Source organism: Lupinus angustifolius, unplaced genomic scaffold, assembly GCF_001865875.1.
Source record: "Lupinus angustifolius cultivar Tanjil unplaced genomic scaffold, LupAngTanjil_v1.0 Scaffold_235_4, whole genome shotgun sequence".
NCBI lineage: Eukaryota > Viridiplantae > Streptophyta > Magnoliopsida > Fabales > Fabaceae > Lupinus > Lupinus angustifolius.
The window spans coordinates 25,172-43,509 of record NW_017727175.1 but is presented as its reverse complement, the minus strand read 5'-3'; the positions used below and the strand labels follow the sequence as shown (position 1 = coordinate 43,509).

At 32.8% G+C, this 18,338-nt stretch overlaps 3 protein-coding genes across 4 annotated transcripts; 1 reads left to right on the top strand and 2 right to left on the bottom strand.

Annotated features, from left to right (window-relative positions):
- Window positions 1-1,992: 1,992 nt before the first annotated feature.
- Window positions 1,993-7,839, bottom strand: LOC109340727 (pyridoxine/pyridoxamine 5'-phosphate oxidase 1, chloroplastic-like). Of its 2 annotated transcripts, none has more exons than XM_019578454.1 (14): window positions 7,573-7,839; window positions 7,313-7,474; window positions 7,156-7,194; window positions 6,454-6,621; window positions 6,222-6,327; window positions 5,587-5,753; window positions 5,158-5,400; window positions 4,889-4,977; window positions 4,708-4,758; window positions 4,525-4,615; window positions 3,482-3,586; window positions 3,314-3,384; window positions 2,974-3,094; window positions 1,993-2,243 (listed from the first exon to the last, which is right to left on the bottom strand). In XM_019578454.1, the coding sequence occupies exons 1-13, from the start codon at window positions 7,702-7,704 to the stop codon at window positions 2,977-2,979; spliced, it is 1,542 nt and encodes a 513-aa protein (XP_019433999.1). In that variant the 5' UTR covers window positions 7,705-7,839; the 3' UTR covers window positions 1,993-2,243; window positions 2,974-2,976. The 2 variants fall into 2 exon arrangements, with proteins under 2 accessions (XP_019433999.1, XP_019433998.1); XM_019578453.1 differs by having other exon boundaries at window positions 2,999-3,094; window positions 7,573-7,836.
- A 1,342-nt stretch (window positions 7,840-9,181) lies between these two features.
- LOC109340721 (esterase AGAP003155-like) lies at window positions 9,182-11,595 on the bottom strand. The gene is made up of 6 exons (XM_019578446.1): window positions 11,265-11,595; window positions 10,555-10,653; window positions 10,386-10,427; window positions 10,130-10,259; window positions 9,700-9,801; window positions 9,182-9,415 (listed from the first exon to the last, which is right to left on the bottom strand). Exons 1-6 carry the CDS (start codon window positions 11,526-11,528, stop codon window positions 9,345-9,347), a joined length of 708 nt encoding a protein of 235 aa, XP_019433991.1. The 5' UTR covers window positions 11,529-11,595; the 3' UTR covers window positions 9,182-9,344.
- A 1,979-nt stretch (window positions 11,596-13,574) lies between these two features.
- On the top strand, window positions 13,575-16,276 carry LOC109340719 (bet1-like protein At4g14600). The gene is made up of 4 exons (XM_019578444.1): window positions 13,575-13,784; window positions 13,877-14,000; window positions 14,741-14,797; window positions 15,851-16,276. Exons 1-4 carry the CDS (start codon window positions 13,723-13,725, stop codon window positions 16,010-16,012), a joined length of 405 nt encoding a protein of 134 aa, XP_019433989.1. The 5' UTR covers window positions 13,575-13,722; the 3' UTR covers window positions 16,013-16,276.
- Window positions 16,277-18,338: the final 2,062 nt, after the last annotated feature.

Below are 18,338 nucleotides of genomic sequence, written 5' to 3'. Positions count from 1 at the left end.
ACAAGTGTCGTTGCAGCCTTTTGCTCATTCATTGGGTTAGATTTTCTCCCATATAACTAGTTTTAGCCTACACAGGACAATTTTCTTTTTATTTTTGGATTTTGAGCATCTTATTTTTTACAATATAAGCAATATACTTGAATCCTTCAAATCATATCACATATTTTTCAATCAATCATGGCTCATAGTCTGTCACACATAGTGCAAGTGGAAATACTATTGTGCTACAGGTTAACATATTTTGAATTGATTCAAGTGCTATGCATAATCCCCTTTAAGATATTTCGGAGCATTATCTTGAGTGATGCATGTGCACTCTCAACATGTTAACATAATTGAAATATATGACTCATTCAAACTAATATTTTAAAAAGTGAAATCATGGCACTTGTTAGAGGCTATTGGAATGAAGATGTGTACTATTGATAATATTTTGACCAAGCAATGTATCAAAAAATAATATTTTGGCCCTAATCATATTTCAGCAATAGCTAGAGCATATTGCACATTCAGCCTCCATTTTGGGATGCCTTAACATAAGCTCAACATTTCTGATCTGGTTTGATCAAATTAAGATATCCCATTAAAGTTTTTCTTGTCATTACTTACCACTTACTAGTTGGTCAAAAGTGTAAAATTCAAACCATCTTTTTAAGGATTTAAGTTCATATAGTCTCAAGATCTTAGAATGTCCTACATCCAATGGGCCATGATTAGATTTTGAATATTGAATAACCTATCAATCTGTCTTGACTTGTTGCAACTAGAGTTAACTTACTAGCACGGGTAACTACACACTCAAGTAAAAGATGGTGCAAGATGAGTGAAATGAACAAGAAAGGATTTACCTTCTTATTGAAGCAATTAATAAGACTTCGGAATTTAGTTATTTAATTATGCCTCAAACAAACCATAGGGAAACTTTCAAAAGAGTTTCATACAAAAGGTTTTCAAAGATATAATCAAATGCTAACAATATATGGGAGGAGATGACCAAAGGAATTAGGAAAGTAGCAACAGAGACGCTGGGTGATTTTAGAGGGTTTGGACCAATTGATAAAATCGTGGTGGTTGAACAAAAGTTTTCAAGACTAAATTAAGACAAAAAGATAATATTATAAAGCAAGATCCATGTATAAAAATTCTAAGAAGAATCAAACATAACAAGTATAACTTCCCATGACATTTAACTTGGCCTTATAAGACCCTGACACAAAAACTTGTTACAACAAACAAGTAGATCATAAATACCAAATACAACAGGCATGGGAGAGAAAAATAAGCAAAGAAAGGTATATCAAGATGGGAAATTATAAATATTTGACTTGTTCCATTGCTATTGTTTCATGCAACTATTGGAATGTACAATTTAATTTTATTTTTGACTGATTGTATTGACAAGAAAATGGACAATGTTTTATACTTGTAAGTTCTGAAACTTATGAATATAATGCATGTTGACTGATTGAAATTATGTCATCACATGATATGATAACAACTAAAGGTGACCGATAGACCTCCAATTAGGAGGGTATTTCAGAAAAGATAGAAAGGTGATTAGGGTAATTGAGGAAGGAGGGAGAATGAGCATATTGCACATGACTCTAACCAACAGAACACATGGCCAACTATGAATGGATAGAAGACCCTAGAATCAAGGAAGGGAGGGGAATATGAGGAGGGAAGGCAGCACATTTGAGGGGGCAATCTTTTGGAAATTGTGGGGTGACTGTTGCCACAGGGTAGAGTGAAGTTAGATTATTCCCTTGAGTCATTCTATTATACTTTTTCTGCAATTACAGCTTCTTTTGGTACTCTTGCCATTTTACTGATATGGAATACTTTTACTTACACTAGAATAATACAATTCTGCTCTGAATCCTTACTTTTGTTGTCTATTTTACTGTTTCATTGGCTGGTATCTATCAGTGACACAATGCATGATGCTCCCGCTTAATAGGGTCTGAGGATGATAAATATACACAGTCGTGCTCCAATAAGTGGAGAGACTTTTTCCTAGATTGGTAAATATATCAACAACAGCAAATTTATTTGAGATTTCCGTGCATACAGATAAAATATGCTGCACAATTCCAATGGAACTCCATATCCCAATCTCACATAAAATTAGACACAATTTTCAAAGGAGCAAGGCTCATCTTTGTGAAAATAATGATCAAGGTGCTAACCGCTCAACCTTCCACACCTTCTGTTCATTGATCTCACAGGGAGAATATCGCAGCCTGTAAAAGAAAGGCATAAAAAATCAATCCTAGGAAATTCACCCCACTATGTGAAGCACAACTGTTTCTGGCCCCCATTAAAGAAAATTGCAGGATCAAGTAAATACAATTTAATCTCGAGACACAGTTCATGTTGAAGCTGTTTTTGAATGAGGAAGGAAGTTAGGAAGATGTACAATACGTTTACAAGTGTAAGTTTTCAATATAACCCTCACAAACTTAGTTAAGTAACTCAATTTGTGGGGAAATAGTAAATGATGAGTGTACTAAATAAAAGCTGTAATATAATATTATGGTAGATGCATGCTTGGGCGAGAGTAGTATTATGATGGATGAAATCTTGGGAAATCCTCCGTAAAATACTCAGACTTAAGAAAGGTTATTGGGTCTATTCAAGTGTGAAGTCCCACATTGGAAATCGTATATGTGTTTGATGCTATACATAGCTGATCCTCAACCCACACAAAAGGCGAAGGTTGTGCTACTCAGACGACAACCAATGTAAAACTTTATTAAATCTCTATGACATGGATATAATTTTATTGTAGATGTAGCATATTACTTTAAATGTTATCGTAACCAAGTAGTAGCCAGTCTACAATGCAATAACTCAAATTGATAGCCAAAAAGTATGTATTTAAATTGAAAACCCAACATATTTTGCTTAAATTTACATATACATGCTTTTTGGCTCATCCATGTCAAAATATGCAATTTGAGAACGAGCGACCTGTCATAAACAGGGAAAGAACCACCTGTCATGCAAGCGAGATTTCTGTCCTTGCCAAAACTCAAACGCGTGTGGTGTTAGCCTGTATCCTCCCCAGTTCTTAGGTTTAGGGATCAAACTTCTGCAAGCAAAAAGAATGAGAGAAAAACAAAGCAGGATTATTTACAGCTCCCAGTTGATAGACAAATAGTCGAAAAGGGTATACTCTTGGTCATATGAGAAGATAAGCTAATTGGTATTCCAAGTCGAAAAACAAGTTCAATTATTGGCCATTACAAGGGATAACAGATTTTATCCGAATTCACAAAATTGAGTCAAAAGTAAATGTTCAGTAACTTACCCATCAGCATATTTTTGTTCAAGTTCTTTGTACTTCTGATGAAGAACATGCCTTCCAGGTACAACAGTACTCTAAAGATCCATAAATTGCGAAATAAGCTTATAAATCATTGTAATTTTTTTAAATGATAACAACTACGACGATAATTAAAGTGAAGTAGAAGCCGACCTGCTTGCTGACTATTGCTCCGATCTGACTTCCTCTAGGACGGCTATGGAAATACTGCTCTGATTCCTCATCCGAGACTTTCTGTACATATCCCTCCACCCGAACCTAGGAAAATAAAATAAAGAAGGAATAGACAACAACTTGTTAGATATTATCCTCAAATATCGTGATTGTCAGCAAGTTATGTGCATGTCTCTAAAAGGTGTAGTGACATGGAGTTAGATTATTGAACTGGATAATTCATGTGAAAATTGGTAAACAAGTCACATTTCCATCTTCGTAAACTTACAATAAGAGCTATTAAACATTAACAAAGAAGATGTTGATTTTCAGAAAACTATTTCACATTAAGTAATACGACATGTTCAATATTATTTAATCAGCAATGAGAGAAGTAGCTTAACATGTATTTAAACTATACCCAGGAGAATGAAGCAGGTGATGTGAGATTTACTTCCCAACAAAGTTATTTATAATAGATGTATAAAGAGGCACATTTTTGCTTCCTGACCAATGTAAAACAATCCAACAACTGCAAGATGATGATGATTAAATAATAATAGTAAGGAGTAGTAGTTTCTAGCTGAAATATACTTTTCATCATGGCTCATTTCATTTGCAAGTTGTCTTAAAATATAAATCATGTAAAGCCAAAAAAAGCAAAGGAAAAAAGTATCAGTCGGACAAAGAATGCCTATAACTTTAAAAACAGGAAGTTTTCTGCAATATTATCAAATGCATCAATCTATTAGTCGATATAAGGAATAGAGACGGTGAGGCTTAAGATCAATCTGGACAAGCATTTTGTTGAAAGAATTTTTGACAGCCACACCTAAAATGTTGCTCTTCATGAGTTATAATTACGAAAAATACTAATCCTCTTTTTTCCTCCATGAAAAGTACATGATGGCATGCTATGGCCATCAGATTCCAAGAAGGCATGACACTCCTTGGCATCAAAAATTTACTTTTGTTGCACCGAAATCCATGTGAGAACAAATCGATTTCAAGAAGTGTCTGGCTGCAATGAAAAGAGTAGTCACCTGCCGGTTTAGACCATCCCAGTGAAAAAGAAGTGAAGCATGAGGATTTTCAGATAACTCACGTGCCTTTTGACTTTCATAATTTGTGTACCTGCAAAGCAATTGCAGTAGGTGAACACAAATGTTCATTTTCCAAATAGCCTTGCAAAGCAGTTCCAACATAAAAATAACAATGTTACATACCACACAAAGTCATTTTTGTCAACACCTTTTAGCAATACCATTCGTGATGAGCTGCAGCCAAATGAAGTAAGCGTAATTTGGAAATTTTAGTTCAGATATTATGCATATTATGGAAGTATGGAAGAGTAATTCATTTCACAAGAGCCCACTGATCATGAAAAAACAGAGAAGTTAATCTTACGGTTTTCCATCCTTCCCTACAGTTGACAAGGCCATAGCATTTGGTTCTTTCAACCCAACAGCCAATGCATCACCAAACCATTTATGAAACTGCAGATAACATTAAAATAGATGTAGACAGGCAAGTAGTCACAGCCAATAAAATCCCAGTTTCCGAATACTCGGATTAAGAAACTGAAATAGATCCCAGTGAAGTCCTTAACCACCAACAGGAAAAAAGGAAGAATATTAACAACACTGTGGCAAACAGTATTGTTTTATGAACTTTACCTGATTAATGGGGTCTGCCTCTGCCTGCTCTTCAAGAAACTCAGGAGAGATATAATTCTCTCTCATAGCTGAAATATCAACTTGAGGAGGCTTTCCGATTCGGACACACATGGAAGTTCCAGGATATGGTGGAAGTATAAGGTTATATTTTTCTGCGATAGCAGGTGGGACAAATCTACCTCCTAGGAAGTGGTGAGGACCAATAAACTTCTTCGCACATAATTTCGGGGCTGTCAGAGAAACCTTCAGAAAATGTAACGGGATAGTCACGCAACAGAAACATAACATTCATTTGAAAGAAATAATTTAACATACTATATTTATAGCTAAATCCCCGATGTTTAAAGCACATAAATAACAAAACAAATACTTTTATATTTAAGAAGAAGAAAAAAGGTAATGAGACAGATATATCTCTGAGATGCATACCAACAAATCTGGTTTAATGCCTGTACCATCGACATCTCCCTCTTCAACATGCCACCCAGAAGGAATATCTATAGAGACTATAACTGATCTTTTTTGGCCAGTTTGATTATGATTACGTAAAGAAACAAGTCTATGAATCAAATCATCAAAAGGAGGCCTTGGAGAACCTGAACATTCAGAAAGTAATGAGGTCACATAATATGAAATTAAATAGGATTATTCATTCAAAAACTTACAATAGACGTTCAAAATTCACTGCTTGTGTTAGTAATAGTCTAATAGAGAAAGCTTATATGATTTAAATGACTGTGTGAAGAGAGTCCAGTGTGTATAAGAGGGCTTGAAAAGATAGGTGCAAACTATAGTTTATAATTTTAGAACTCATATTTATACTAACAGAGTTTCCATTGAAATAATCAGGTAGAGAAAAGACATGGTAAAAAGTTTAGGAGACAATAAACATACAAATAATGAGAAAGCATACATGTATAAGCAGATAAGTAGCATGGGCAAGACAGTGATTAGAGGCAGAAAAGTGGTATTAACAATATATTGTTAAATCCCTGGTTTTCATAACATTGAGAAGGATGTAAATATTAGTGGGTCACAAACAATATTTAAAACATGTAAACTACCATGAAACGAGAATCCAAACATCGCATCTACAAGAACGTCAAAGTCATTTGACAAGTCTGACGGTAGATCTTCCACTGACAGGAATGGGATTGACAGTGCTTCGAGCTACAGTACCAAAATTTCACATGAATCTTGCAGCAACTCATAATAAACATTAGAGCCAACAAATTAGATGGAAGGAGATATCCGAAATAAAAGGTATAAAACTTTCCGAAATGAGATCCTTCCTACCTGAGTAACTAACCCAGCATAAAGAGGCTTCTGGGTACGCTTTGGGTAGCAGACCAAGGGCTTATAACCAAAATGATGTAGGTGACGGGCAGCCACCAGACCATCACCGCCATTATTACCAGGACCACAAATTGTAAGAACACGACTATACTCACTTGGTTTGTAAACCTGTGATAGAAAATCACTTTCAAGCAATTATCAGTATTTGCAGACAGGAATTCATTGAGAAAGTGAACACATATTTGTCAAAATCAGATAATTTCAGATAATTGGAAAAGAATGCACTAGAAGGTGTTCAAATAAAGTGGGTGGATATTAACCTGTTACACCATGTGGCGACAGAAACTGTTACCTACACTCCGATATTCAGTCACTTCGGAAATATAGAATCAAAGGGTAACCAAAGGCATTACATTTCTATCTATCAGGTTTTCTTAATCAAAAGACTTTATTTCATTACAAAAGTTTGCATTTTTGGTCCAATTCAAGTGAGCAAGTAAGATTTTAAAACTGTGGGTGTGCGACCCCCACAGAAATATTAAGGTTTTATAAGTCGCCGTAAGTGCAGCGTGTCTGCAATTGAGGCCACATCGACCACATTTGCCCAAATTCACTGTGGCAACCACAAACTCCTATTTAAAACCTTAGTAAGTAGTACCACATAGAAAATCAAAGAGTTCAAAAGCATACAAGCAAAATTACCTCAGCTATGGACGTAGCAACACTCAAACCAGCCAATTCCTACAATTACAAGTACAAAATCAACACAAATCAAACGCTTCAACTATTAACACTGAAAAAAAATCAGAGCCCAATGAGAAATATCAAAACAAACACAGTGACAATGAAGATTATTAACCATGAGCTGATCAACGCTAAATCCAAGAGGACCCATGAGTGATTCATCAACATTAGCAGCTTCACGTTGCGTAAGGTAAGACAAAGAATCAAAGCTCCCCATAGTTTGTGACACCCCACTGAACTTGGTAGATAGTGCACGAAACTGAGGCCTGAGAATATCCTGAAAAAACAAAAAAAAGAGATAAATTTGGATAGAAGCGTGAAGGTTATAGAGAAAAGCATTGATTTTTATTTGATAGAAAAAGAGAATTGGCTTACTGAGAAGAAATGAAAGAAAGGGTTGCTTGAAGAAGGAGATGGGTATGTGTTTTTATGGGTTAAGATGAATGAATGGGTAAGGTATAAACATGTCATGGTTCTTCTTCCTTTCACCAATAATGAAAGCATCATAGTTTAGGTTCTGCATAATTCTGTCACTATTCAATACTTGACAACTATCACATTAATTAATGTTACTGTTGTGGTGTTGATTTTTGCCTAATCAATTTCTAGATTTTTGCTCTGTTGGTTGCACCTTCTCCATTCGAAGTTCACTACAAAACAGGTATCGTTTTTTTATCACGTGTTAACTGAAGCTAATTTTGTGGTAGATGTGTTAGCCAAACATTCAAACACCTACCTAAGTGTGTGTGAGGCATATTGGGAGGATACTTATGGGTGTGTCATTTCATATGCTATCAAATGTGTTTGGTCAAAAAAAAAATACTTAATAATTAAATTTTTAATTTAAATATATTATTTCAATCAATTATATATCATGATACAAAATGTGGGACAAAAGATATGATCTCATTGTATCAAATACTATCAATCCACATAAATAAAAGAATTTTTTAAGAAGTAAAATTTAATATTCTGATTGCTGAGGACAATGAAGGAGACCCCCACATAGGCGATCTCTTTCCAGTTGGTACAGTTAGAAGTAATTTTCAAATCTTTGTAAAATATTTTTGAGTTTAATATTTTGTTTTGAGTCTTCTAACATATATTGAGTTTTTCGGATGTTTAACATTTCAAGTGTTTAATGACAGTAACTTAGTTTGCAAACTCACTTTAAAAAAAATTAACTTTTGTAAATGGTATTTCAAACGTACCCTTATTCGTTTAGGTATCTTTTCTCATGGTTTGTGTGAGAATAGATCCACTTAGGTATCAGACTCTCATCTAATTCCGGATTAAAATGAGGACATGTGGTACAAAAATATTTACAAGCCTAATTTAAAATCATTTTTTGATAAAAATATATAAAAGTTATAACAAAATTATATATTATAGTATTGAAAAGGAACTAGACTCGATTTTTCTTCCCTTCCCCGATAACATATCTCAGCTTTTAAGTAATTTATTATTGTCAATATTTCTCTCAATAACAGTCAATTCTCTTTTTCTATTTAGGTATAGGGTTTCAATTAAGTAATTTATTATTCTCTTTTTCACTATCTCAGCTTTTAAGTAATCTATTAATAAAAAAAGTTAATTTCGACTTGGTCTTCTAACTTTCAGACTTTTATCATGTTCACTCATTCCATTAAGGTTGTTATGCTGTGTTAAATTTTCACAGTCTGTGACCGAACTATACCTAAATAGTGAAATTCCTTTGTTGTCATGTTTTCTCCTAATAGTTATTTTCTCCCTTTACCTCTTCTCTCTCATCTCCATTATTATCATCTAAGCATCTCAATTGAAACCAAAAGGAATTGAACCAGTAACAAATCATAACAGTCTCCAATTTCCTTGAGTTTGATATTGGTGTTACTATAGAGGTTATAGAAAGTGCTAATGAATCACCCTCTTCCAAAATCACAATTAGTGGTATAATATTGAACATAAAGTTGGAGGGCATAAAAACTTACTTTTATCTTGTATGAATTAAATATCACTCATTATATTAATGAAGGTGCTGTAAAAAAAACAGTAGCAGGATTGTACCAGATTTGATTCGATAAATTCCATCTATTGTGGTTCAAAGAAAATGGACAACTTTAAAAAATATTGCATATCTTCTTAGGCTTTGGCTCTTGGGACTAGATTCATTGCTCATTTTCAGGGATCTTTTTAATTCTTTCGATGAAACTCAGTACTGTTTTCAAATTCTCTTCATCTGAAATGGAGAACAGAATAACAATTCCTATCAATAACTCATACACAAATAAATGAGAATATGAACAATAAACAAACAATTAATAGTCCAGGAGAGCATCTGTATAAACAAACAATTAATAGAATAGAGCTCAAAGATACCAACTTGTGTCTCAAATCATCTTGTGTACAAATAATGAACAAAAATAGTAATACTAATAAACGTTTTTCATTAGCACGAGACATGATTTGAGACAGCAAGAGATGTTCCGATTAATAGAGATACATATTAGCTTATTAACGCACCTAATCTGGGTATTGTATGACCTTTGGGATGATGGACCACAACGGGTTCAAAACAGGACTCAAGTAGTTCGTTCCCATATGGCTTCATAAAGTCTGCCTCCCCTGCAGTACGTGTGAAAGTGTTTCAGGACAACATTTCATTTTCCTTAACCAAACAACACTTCCACTTTTGTTTGTTTATTAATCATGGGACAGTATTTTTCATTTTTCAAGCTATAATAACATAGAGTATTGATATTTTATGCTACAAGCCTAGAAATCTCGTGTCACAAAAATGTAACATCTTGGTGTAAAAAATATTTCTGCTACAATTTAGACATGTAACGAGTCTATTTGGTTGATGAATTGTTGAACGAGTTTGAATATACATCCTTGTTATTATACAATCCTATCTTCGTTTAATAGTTTTTCATATCTAGAAGGGACATACCTAGAAAATGAAGAGAGGGGCAGATGATGGGAGAAGAATATGCTTTCTCAATCAAAGATGGTGATTTAAGCTTGGCCCCTCCTATTATTATTAGGGATTTCACTTTAGGAACCTTAGTCAGAGCCACACCCTGCACAAATTCAATTTCATTAAAAATATATTCATTCACAATTTACCTGAATATCACATATCATATACCACTAGGGTCACAAATTTGATTGAAAAGTAATTTAGTCACCGAGAATATAGCACGTACCTTCTCCTGAAGACCCGGTAGTGCAGCTGATAGTATAGCACCCTGTATTTTTTTCAGATTCAAACACCTCAACACATTCAAATTCTAGTCCATTGTGAAACAAAACTCTAAACAACAATACTTTTGTGTGGTTAATCTCAAAACTGCAATTGAATTGAACAAGAGTTACCTGTGAGAAACCGAGAAGACCATCAATAGGTCCATACTTGATCATGCACTCCTCAATGTATTTCAGGCATTCATCAAAGTTGGTATACTCTGTAAATTCCTGTTCAAATATATATATAAATATAAGAGTTTAATATGTATATATTGAAGTTTTTTTACACGGTCATTGGTACATCATCCTGATTAATTTTACTCAAGAGTTAACACATGATGAATGAGTCGACAATGTAAAATTTCCTATAATATAACATGTCAATTCCCAGTCACATAACATGATTGTATCACCTTCATTTTCCTATATTTGTTCCAGTGTAAATAATCAAGTTACATGTGATTGATCAAACTTGTTTGTTTAGCTAAGTTAGTCCCCTGATCTCCATAAAGACCAAAAGGTCAATTGTTCTTTTCCTCGGAGCGGCAATTGTTGGGGTTAGGAGGGATAGTCACGCATCCCAAAACGAATTAGTTCCTTACTTTATAGGGTGGAAATACCTTTGACAGTACAAAAAAAAAAGCCATTGATATTTTTTAAACATATCAAAACGCAAATCTTAGGTTTATCTCGTTAACATATCTACCTCCCTTTCTCATAAGTTAAAAGGATAAACTTCAAGTACTGATGTTATTTATTCTAATTCAACACAACAATAAACACAACTGCAACAAAAATTTGAAATCATATATCATGGAGTAATTAACAAAAATCTCCACCTTGTTGAACTGGAACCACTCGTAGTAAGGAGGATCGAAAATCCCTTCAACTTCGGATTTTCCAGAACAAGGAAAAGGAGCGTCAACGAAAACGAGGTCAAGTTCATCTAATACAGATTGTGGCCATTTATGCATCTGTGTCTTGTGGATTTCTGCACTTGTTCTGAATCCATGAAGGCACAGAAATCTTGGTTTTCGTATCGAAACAGTGTTATGGCCTTCGCTACCCATCGAAAATGGAAGAAGAGTTGTGGTGGCACCCATTTTAGAAGGCCTCGGGTCAATGAATTTATAAGGGAACTGTTGTGTGCTATGACCTTAGATTTTTTTATTCTTGTTCCAGTTTGGCATGCTAGCTGCAACCAATTCCACTCGTATTTCAAGGGGAGGGTATCTGCTATTCACAAAGTGTATCTATCCGGCGGTTGTGATTGATTGAAAAAATATATTTAAATTAAAATTTTAATAATTAATTATTTTTATGACCAATCATAAAGAGATAAACATGAAATGAGTTTTGGGATAATTAAGTCTCAGTGTAGAGTAAAAAAAAAGGAAAATAATCATGTTGGAGAAGGAAATTATCTTTATTTATTTGGTAAATTATATCCAAATGATAAAAGTTTTTCCCATTTGTTTTTTATATACTCCACTCCATTACTAAAAAAATGGAATTGTGCCGATGAGTAGTAATTTCTAGTTCTTAAACCTGCACTATTTACAAATAATAAGTATTTAATGAATTTTTTATTTTAATTATATATTTTATAATAATTGATATATAAAAATAATTATTACATTGGTAATAAGATATTTATACAATAAAATTATAATTGTAATCAAATAACTACAATTTATATAATTTTGAAATAATAATAATAATATATATAAAAATTTAATTTATAAAATATGAGTACCCTGTGGCTAAGTATTATAATATACATTCTTATCTATAAACTATTGTTATAGGTAACTTGTTAATTATATTTTATGGGCAGCTATTTTTTTTCATTCTTGTCACCTCACACCAAGAAAATGACAAGCGGATACAAACCTATTTAAGGATTTAAAAAAACAAAAAAAATGTAACAAGTGCTCTATTATTTAGGATATTGTTTCTCTAGAAAGCAAAAATACTAATTTTGTATTGGAAAAAAATCATAGTTAACTTATCAAAAATTGTTGAAATTTATTTTAATTGTTTAATGTTAACTTATTTTTTATTTCTTAAGCCTGTAAATCTCATTAAGAAAACTTAAGTAATAATATAACTCATTTTATATTTTATTCTTATTATAAGACACTTTTCAATTCAAACTATTTTTCTTAGTATATATTTGATTATCCTTAAATAAAGTTTCAAATTCGAATACTGTGGATGAAAAATACTCGATAAGAAAGTTAGTCCCACATACATGTGAATATTTCTGACTTGGACAAAATTGTCTCTAGTATAAAGATAGATGTGAGAAACCAAAAAAATACTAATACTTTTAATGATACTAATTTGACAATACTATTGTTACGAATAATATTTGTGTATCCCTTATTAGTATCAAGAAATTAATAGAAAAATAATTTTATAAAAAATGGGCAATGCGGTGAAACAAGTATCCCAATTACCACTTCTTGTATTAGAATTAGGTTGATGAACAATTTTTATTGTCTCTTTATATTTTAACATTATTTTTTGGTTTACATAAAAATAATTAAAATATCAATAATGTATTGGTCTATTGATATAAACTTCCACTAAATTCTTATAAGAATTAAAAGATGAAATGTTCAATTCTTGGAAGCAACATTTGTTGGAATGACATTCACACATCTCAAAATTAATTAATTTCTTACCATAGGATATAAAATACCTTTAGTAGGAGAAAAAATTAATTAAAATAGTAAATTATTTCTTATAATTTGATATGTGTAATAAATTGTTTGGCTAACAAGTAATGAATACAAATCAAACTTACATTTAAAGGTGAGTCAAAATAACTTTTATGTTTAAAATAATTAATTTAATTAACATTTAATATTTGAATGAATACTTAAATTAGTTCTTATAAATTTTGACTGTAACACTTTTATTTCAAAAAATAAAAAATCTAAATTAGTAAAACATTCACCGTTAGAAATGATCATAAAAAATGTTAAAAAATTATTTAATTTTTCAGAGACTAAATTAATATACAAAAAAAAATTAAGGACCAAAATACTCTACTCTTAATATTATTAGAGAACATTAGAAAAAAACAATTTTGAGGCAGAAAATTGTTACACAAATCAATTTTTAACGAATGATTAAGTAGGAGACGTGATAGTTCACCTTGTAATCATTCACCAACGATTCCACGAAGGTGACCTCAAAACCCTTCCAACTTCTATTCCAGAAATTCATTTCCTTTCCCTTCCATATCCTTCAAATTCAAATTCAGATTCAAATTCAAATTCAAATTCAATGTCGTCCAATTCACACAGAAGGGGTCCCTTCTATGGTGATGCTTCTCCTTTTCGATCAAGGTTTCTTCTTCTTCTTCATCTTCTCTAACACCAATTCCAATTTCTCATTTCCTTCTTCTTCTTCTTATTGTTTCAATTAATTCAAATTGCAGAGAGGGGCTTAATACCAGACCCGTTCCTTCCTCTGATTCCAACGAAATTCAATTGCGTATTGATCCCATGGACATGGACGATGAAATCACTGGTCTTCGTGGCCAAGTTCAAAAACTGAGAAATGTATCTTCTACAAACACAAATTACCCTTATATAACTGTGTCATTCATGTTTGTTTGTTTTTTTAAACCAAGTAAATGCCGCATTAACAAAGTACTCAACATGTAGGTTATCTGATTGTCTCGGAAATGATTTAAATACTCGTTGAATCATTCCTGTCATTATCGATTGGTTTTGAGTTGGAATCGTTATCAATTTATAATGTTTGATAATGCACTTGCTCCATGTTTTTTTTAATCTATACTTCATAAATTGTTCTTTTTTTATTATCTCCTAATGCAAACAATTGTAAGGACAAGCCTGAAGATTAAGTTTGAAATACTTGAAACTGTGAAGGGGTAATAATTACATGTTTCAGCTATCTTGGAGATGAAGTGAAAGATTATGTGCATATTCCTTTTCCAATGTTGATCATGTATATGATTGTTTATGCGTGTCCAGCTTTCTTGTTCTACTATATTGTGCTTTTTGTAGAATTTGATAGAATATTTCGTAATTGATACATCTATCTCGTTGCTTTTGGTAATGGTAGAACTGGAATGCCATGTTAGATTTCCGACTTTTAGAGTCCGGGTAGCTAGACTTTTTGTGGAATCCTATACTGTTAATTGTTTCCCTTTATTTGAACTAGTTTGATGAAGTGAATCTATAATTCTATATAATGATTCAAAGTTCTGTTTTTCTATATTTTTTCCTTTCTACTTCCTTGTGGTCTCACACGAAGTTATGTGTTTCTGGTGTAGGTTGCGGAAGAGATAGGAACAGAAGTCAAGTATCAGAAAGATTTTCTGGAACAGCTGGTACATCATTTATTTGATAACCTATATTTAACATGGTTTGTTATCTTATGCTTGAACTTGTTTTCTACAAAATTCACTTTTAGCTAGAGAATGAAGGAATGCATTTTGTCTAGATTGGCAAAAATGGATTCACTATTGAAATTTTAATTTCTTTAGATTTTGGAAGCTGAAACACTAAGGCCTTGTTTGGAAGTGGGGTTTTGGAGGGGAAGGGATAGCTTTGGAAATCCTTCCCCTTGTTTGGGATTTGGATCAAGAGGAGGGGAAGGTTTTGGAGGGTTTCTCAAACCCTCCAAAACCCTCCACATGTCTAATTTTAAAGTTCCCATAATTTGAGGTTTTTTGGAGATAAAATGTCAAAATAGCTAAACAAATTTAGTTATATTATATAATTATATATTATTGTCCATTTCTCATTGTTAATTACGTTTTTAAAAGGAAAATAAAAAAAAATATTCTGACATTATCATTAGTTTACTTTCTTTCATCTAAATTTCATACTCTCAAACAAGGGAGATGATTTCCTTCCTTTTCTCTTCCCTTCCTCCCCCTTCCTAACCCTTTGATCCATTTCCTTCATAACTCCCAAACAAAGCCTAACTGGTACAAAATGTTTCTACATCATAAATTTAGGTTCAATTTGATATATTGTTATGGATCTTAAAACATAAAAGTTAATATGGAAAACCATGAAATTAATGCTGCTATTGCTGTACTTAGAACCTTTGACTTAAAACAGAATAATCCCTTATTGTGTATCTTGATTACTTTGGGAAAGCCAGCCATGGTTAACTCTAGGTTGAGTTGCATTAAGATGATTAGTGGATGAAAGAAAATTATAAAATGAGAAGTAATACTTTACGGTTTGCATACTACGATGAATCATCCAAATGTTATAGTATATTATGAGATTTACTGCAAAAAAATGAGTACATAGGAAAACTCTTGGCTGGTTTTTGTTGCATGTTGATTTGAAGTAACTGACCAGTGACCAGTCATAGGGAAATGTTCAATTGTCTTGTTAACATTTTGATTATATCTGTCCCAACACAGCAAACGACGATGGCAAAGGCTCAAGCTGGGGTGAAGAATAATTTAAGAAGATTGAACAAGAGCATCATCCGAAATGGTTCAAACCATGTTGTTCATGTGATTGCTTTTGCCTTAGTGTGTTTCTTTGTAGTGTACTTTTGGTCAAAGATATCCAGAAAATGAGGATTCTCAGGGGTTTACTGCTTCAGCTTAAGGCCTTCTTCGGACAACTCTGACGTGTTGCATAGTCAAAGCAGCTGTTGTATGTACATAAGTTATAATTTGCTTGTTTAGTAAGTACTCTTTTCTCTTTAAAATATCATGGAGCAACCTTGAATTTATTCGGTTATTGGCACTATTAGAGGAATCTGTTTGTGGATCAAAAAGCCCCAAAACGATGTTAGAGGGATACACTTAACCTATGTATATGATTTTTTTTTACATTTATGTATGTGAATGTTTATGAAACATGAGCAACACATGAGACCAGAATAGTTGTGTATAATAATTGATAATTAATAATTAGTTATATGTGAATGTATATTCAGTCGTACTGCATATCATTTATAATTAATAATTAGTTATATATAAATTGCATAATTATATTTAATTAATAATTATATTGGTGCAACAACTTTTGGATTTTTATGTGAATGAAGTAGAACATTAAAGTTTTGTTTGGGAGTTAGGAGGGAAAGGAAAGGAGAGGATGAAAGGGTAAAGAGGGGGAGGAAAGGAAAGGAAGGAGAAGGGATGGCAAATCCAACTAAACCTCTCCCTTGTTTGGGAGTATGAAATTTATATAGGAGGGGATGAAGGGTTAATGTAATACAAAAATATTATTTTACCCCCTCCCCTTTAAAAAATTAATAGTATGTTATGTATTATATGTTATAGAATAATATTAATAAGGTTAGTTATGTAATTTGGCTTATTTTTCTCCCAAAACACCACAATTTGGAGGAATTAGGTATTTTGGCATTTGGAGGGTTTGAGGGGGTTTGAAAAATCCTTCAAAACCCTCCCCTCTCCTCCACTAAACTCCCAAACAAGGGAATCACTCTCCTAAACCCTCCCCTTCCTTCCATCCCCTCCAAAGTGGTACTCCAAACACACCCTAAGGGTTAGTTTGGGAGTTGGATTTTGGAGGGGAGGGGAAGGAAAAGAAAGGGAAGGCTTAGGAGCCATGAAATACACTTGGGAGTCTATTTCATGGCTCTCAAGACTTCCCTTTTTCTTCTCCTCTCCTCCAAAATCCAACTCCCAAATAAGCCCTCAATATTTGCTCATTTGCTACATAGTGCCTGTTACTTGAGTTTTGCCATTCTGCATGTATACTACTCTATTATTCTTTAATTTCCATTCTGCTTTCGAAATCACCACCGATAACATATTATTCAGAATAGTACTTGTTATACTTTATAGATGTGTTATGTGAAAATATTAGGCTATACAAGGATTCATTATATAATAGAATTGATAATTAATTACAAAAGATATACAGATATATACCATTATTATTTGATTATATAATATATTTCGGTTTACATATTTGACTAGAATGAGATAACCCCATGATTTGTGCGATGCTCTTCACCGTAGAAATCTCTGCTTGGTCTTCAAACTTCAAAAAAGAAAGCTAAATATCTTTGCTTCTAAGATCTAACTTCCCTTTGATAACATATTTTACCCTCTCTACATGTTTAGTGTGATCATCCTGGATTGGGTTGTTAGCAATTGCAATAACAACTTTCTTATAACAATGAATATCCATCTTACAAGTAGGGGCAAAAAACCAACACATCAAAATTATGATATAATTCTACTCTCTTTTTTTGGTTTATAAGTTATTTTATAATCTTAACAAGCCTAGTTTATACAAACTTGGGAGAAAAATATATACACCAACAGCGTAAGAGTTTTATATATTGTCAGTCTATTATCTACCATTTATTTTTAATCATCATTGACTCTTCAACAAAAAATAAAAATAATACAAATGAGGGGTACACATCTGCTGTCTCACAAGTTGTGTCACTGCATGTGCTATCAATTGTGATTAGTTAGGAAAATAATTAATTATTAATTTTTATCTTAAATATATTTTTTCAACCAATGGTAGGCTAGTGGTACATGCAGTATCACAACTTGTGGGACAATAGATGTGGTCCCATAAATGTGTGGTAAATGATATATTCATTGTATATAAATTTTTACATTAATAGTGCATAGGTATTACACTCAACTTATAAACCCAAAAAAAATCTCGACTATAGGCAAGTCTAGCTTGCAAATCCAAGTTATGAGATCCAAGATTTCACAAATCTATATCCCTACTCCGGACCCTTAGGCTTTGTTTGGGAGTTAGGAGGGAAAGGAAAGGAGAGGAATGAGAGTGTGAAGAGGGGGGAGGAAAGGAAGGAGAAGAGATGACAAATCCAACTAAACCCCTCCCTTGTTTGGGAGTGTGGAATTTACATAGGAGGGGATGAATGGTTAATATAATAAA

Bases quoted from the DNA above. Each gene is read 5' to 3' on its own strand.
- LOC109340727 (XM_019578453.1), bottom strand. From the start codon at position 7,704: ATGATGCTTTCATTATTGGTGAAAGGAAGAAGAACCATGACATGTTTA. The intron at 4,978-5,157 runs GTAAAGTTCATA...TGTTATCTGCAG, and splicing joins AGGCAGACCCCATTAATCAG to TTTCATAAATGGTTTGGTGA. The intron at 4,616-4,707 runs GTATGTAACATT...ATTGCTTTGCAG, and splicing joins GACAAAAATGACTTTGTGTG to GTACACAAATTATGAAAGTC.
- LOC109340721 (XM_019578446.1), bottom strand. From the start codon at position 11,528: ATGGGTGCCACCACAACTCTTCTTCCATTTTCGATGGGTAGCGAAGGC. The intron at 9,802-10,129 runs GTATGTCCCTTC...CACGTACTGCAG, and splicing joins CCCCTCTCTTCATTTTCTAG to GGGAGGCAGACTTTATGAAG. The intron at 9,416-9,699 runs GTGCGTTAATAA...TCTCCATTTCAG, and splicing joins TCATACAATACCCAGATTAG to ATGAAGAGAATTTGAAAACA.
- LOC109340719 (XM_019578444.1), top strand. From the start codon at position 13,723: ATGTCGTCCAATTCACACAGAAGGGGTCCCTTCTATGGTGATGCTTCT. The intron at 14,001-14,740 runs GTATCTTCTACA...TTTCTGGTGTAG, and splicing joins AAGTTCAAAAACTGAGAAAT to GTTGCGGAAGAGATAGGAAC. The intron at 14,798-15,850 runs GTACATCATTTA...GTCCCAACACAG, and splicing joins AAGATTTTCTGGAACAGCTG to CAAACGACGATGGCAAAGGC.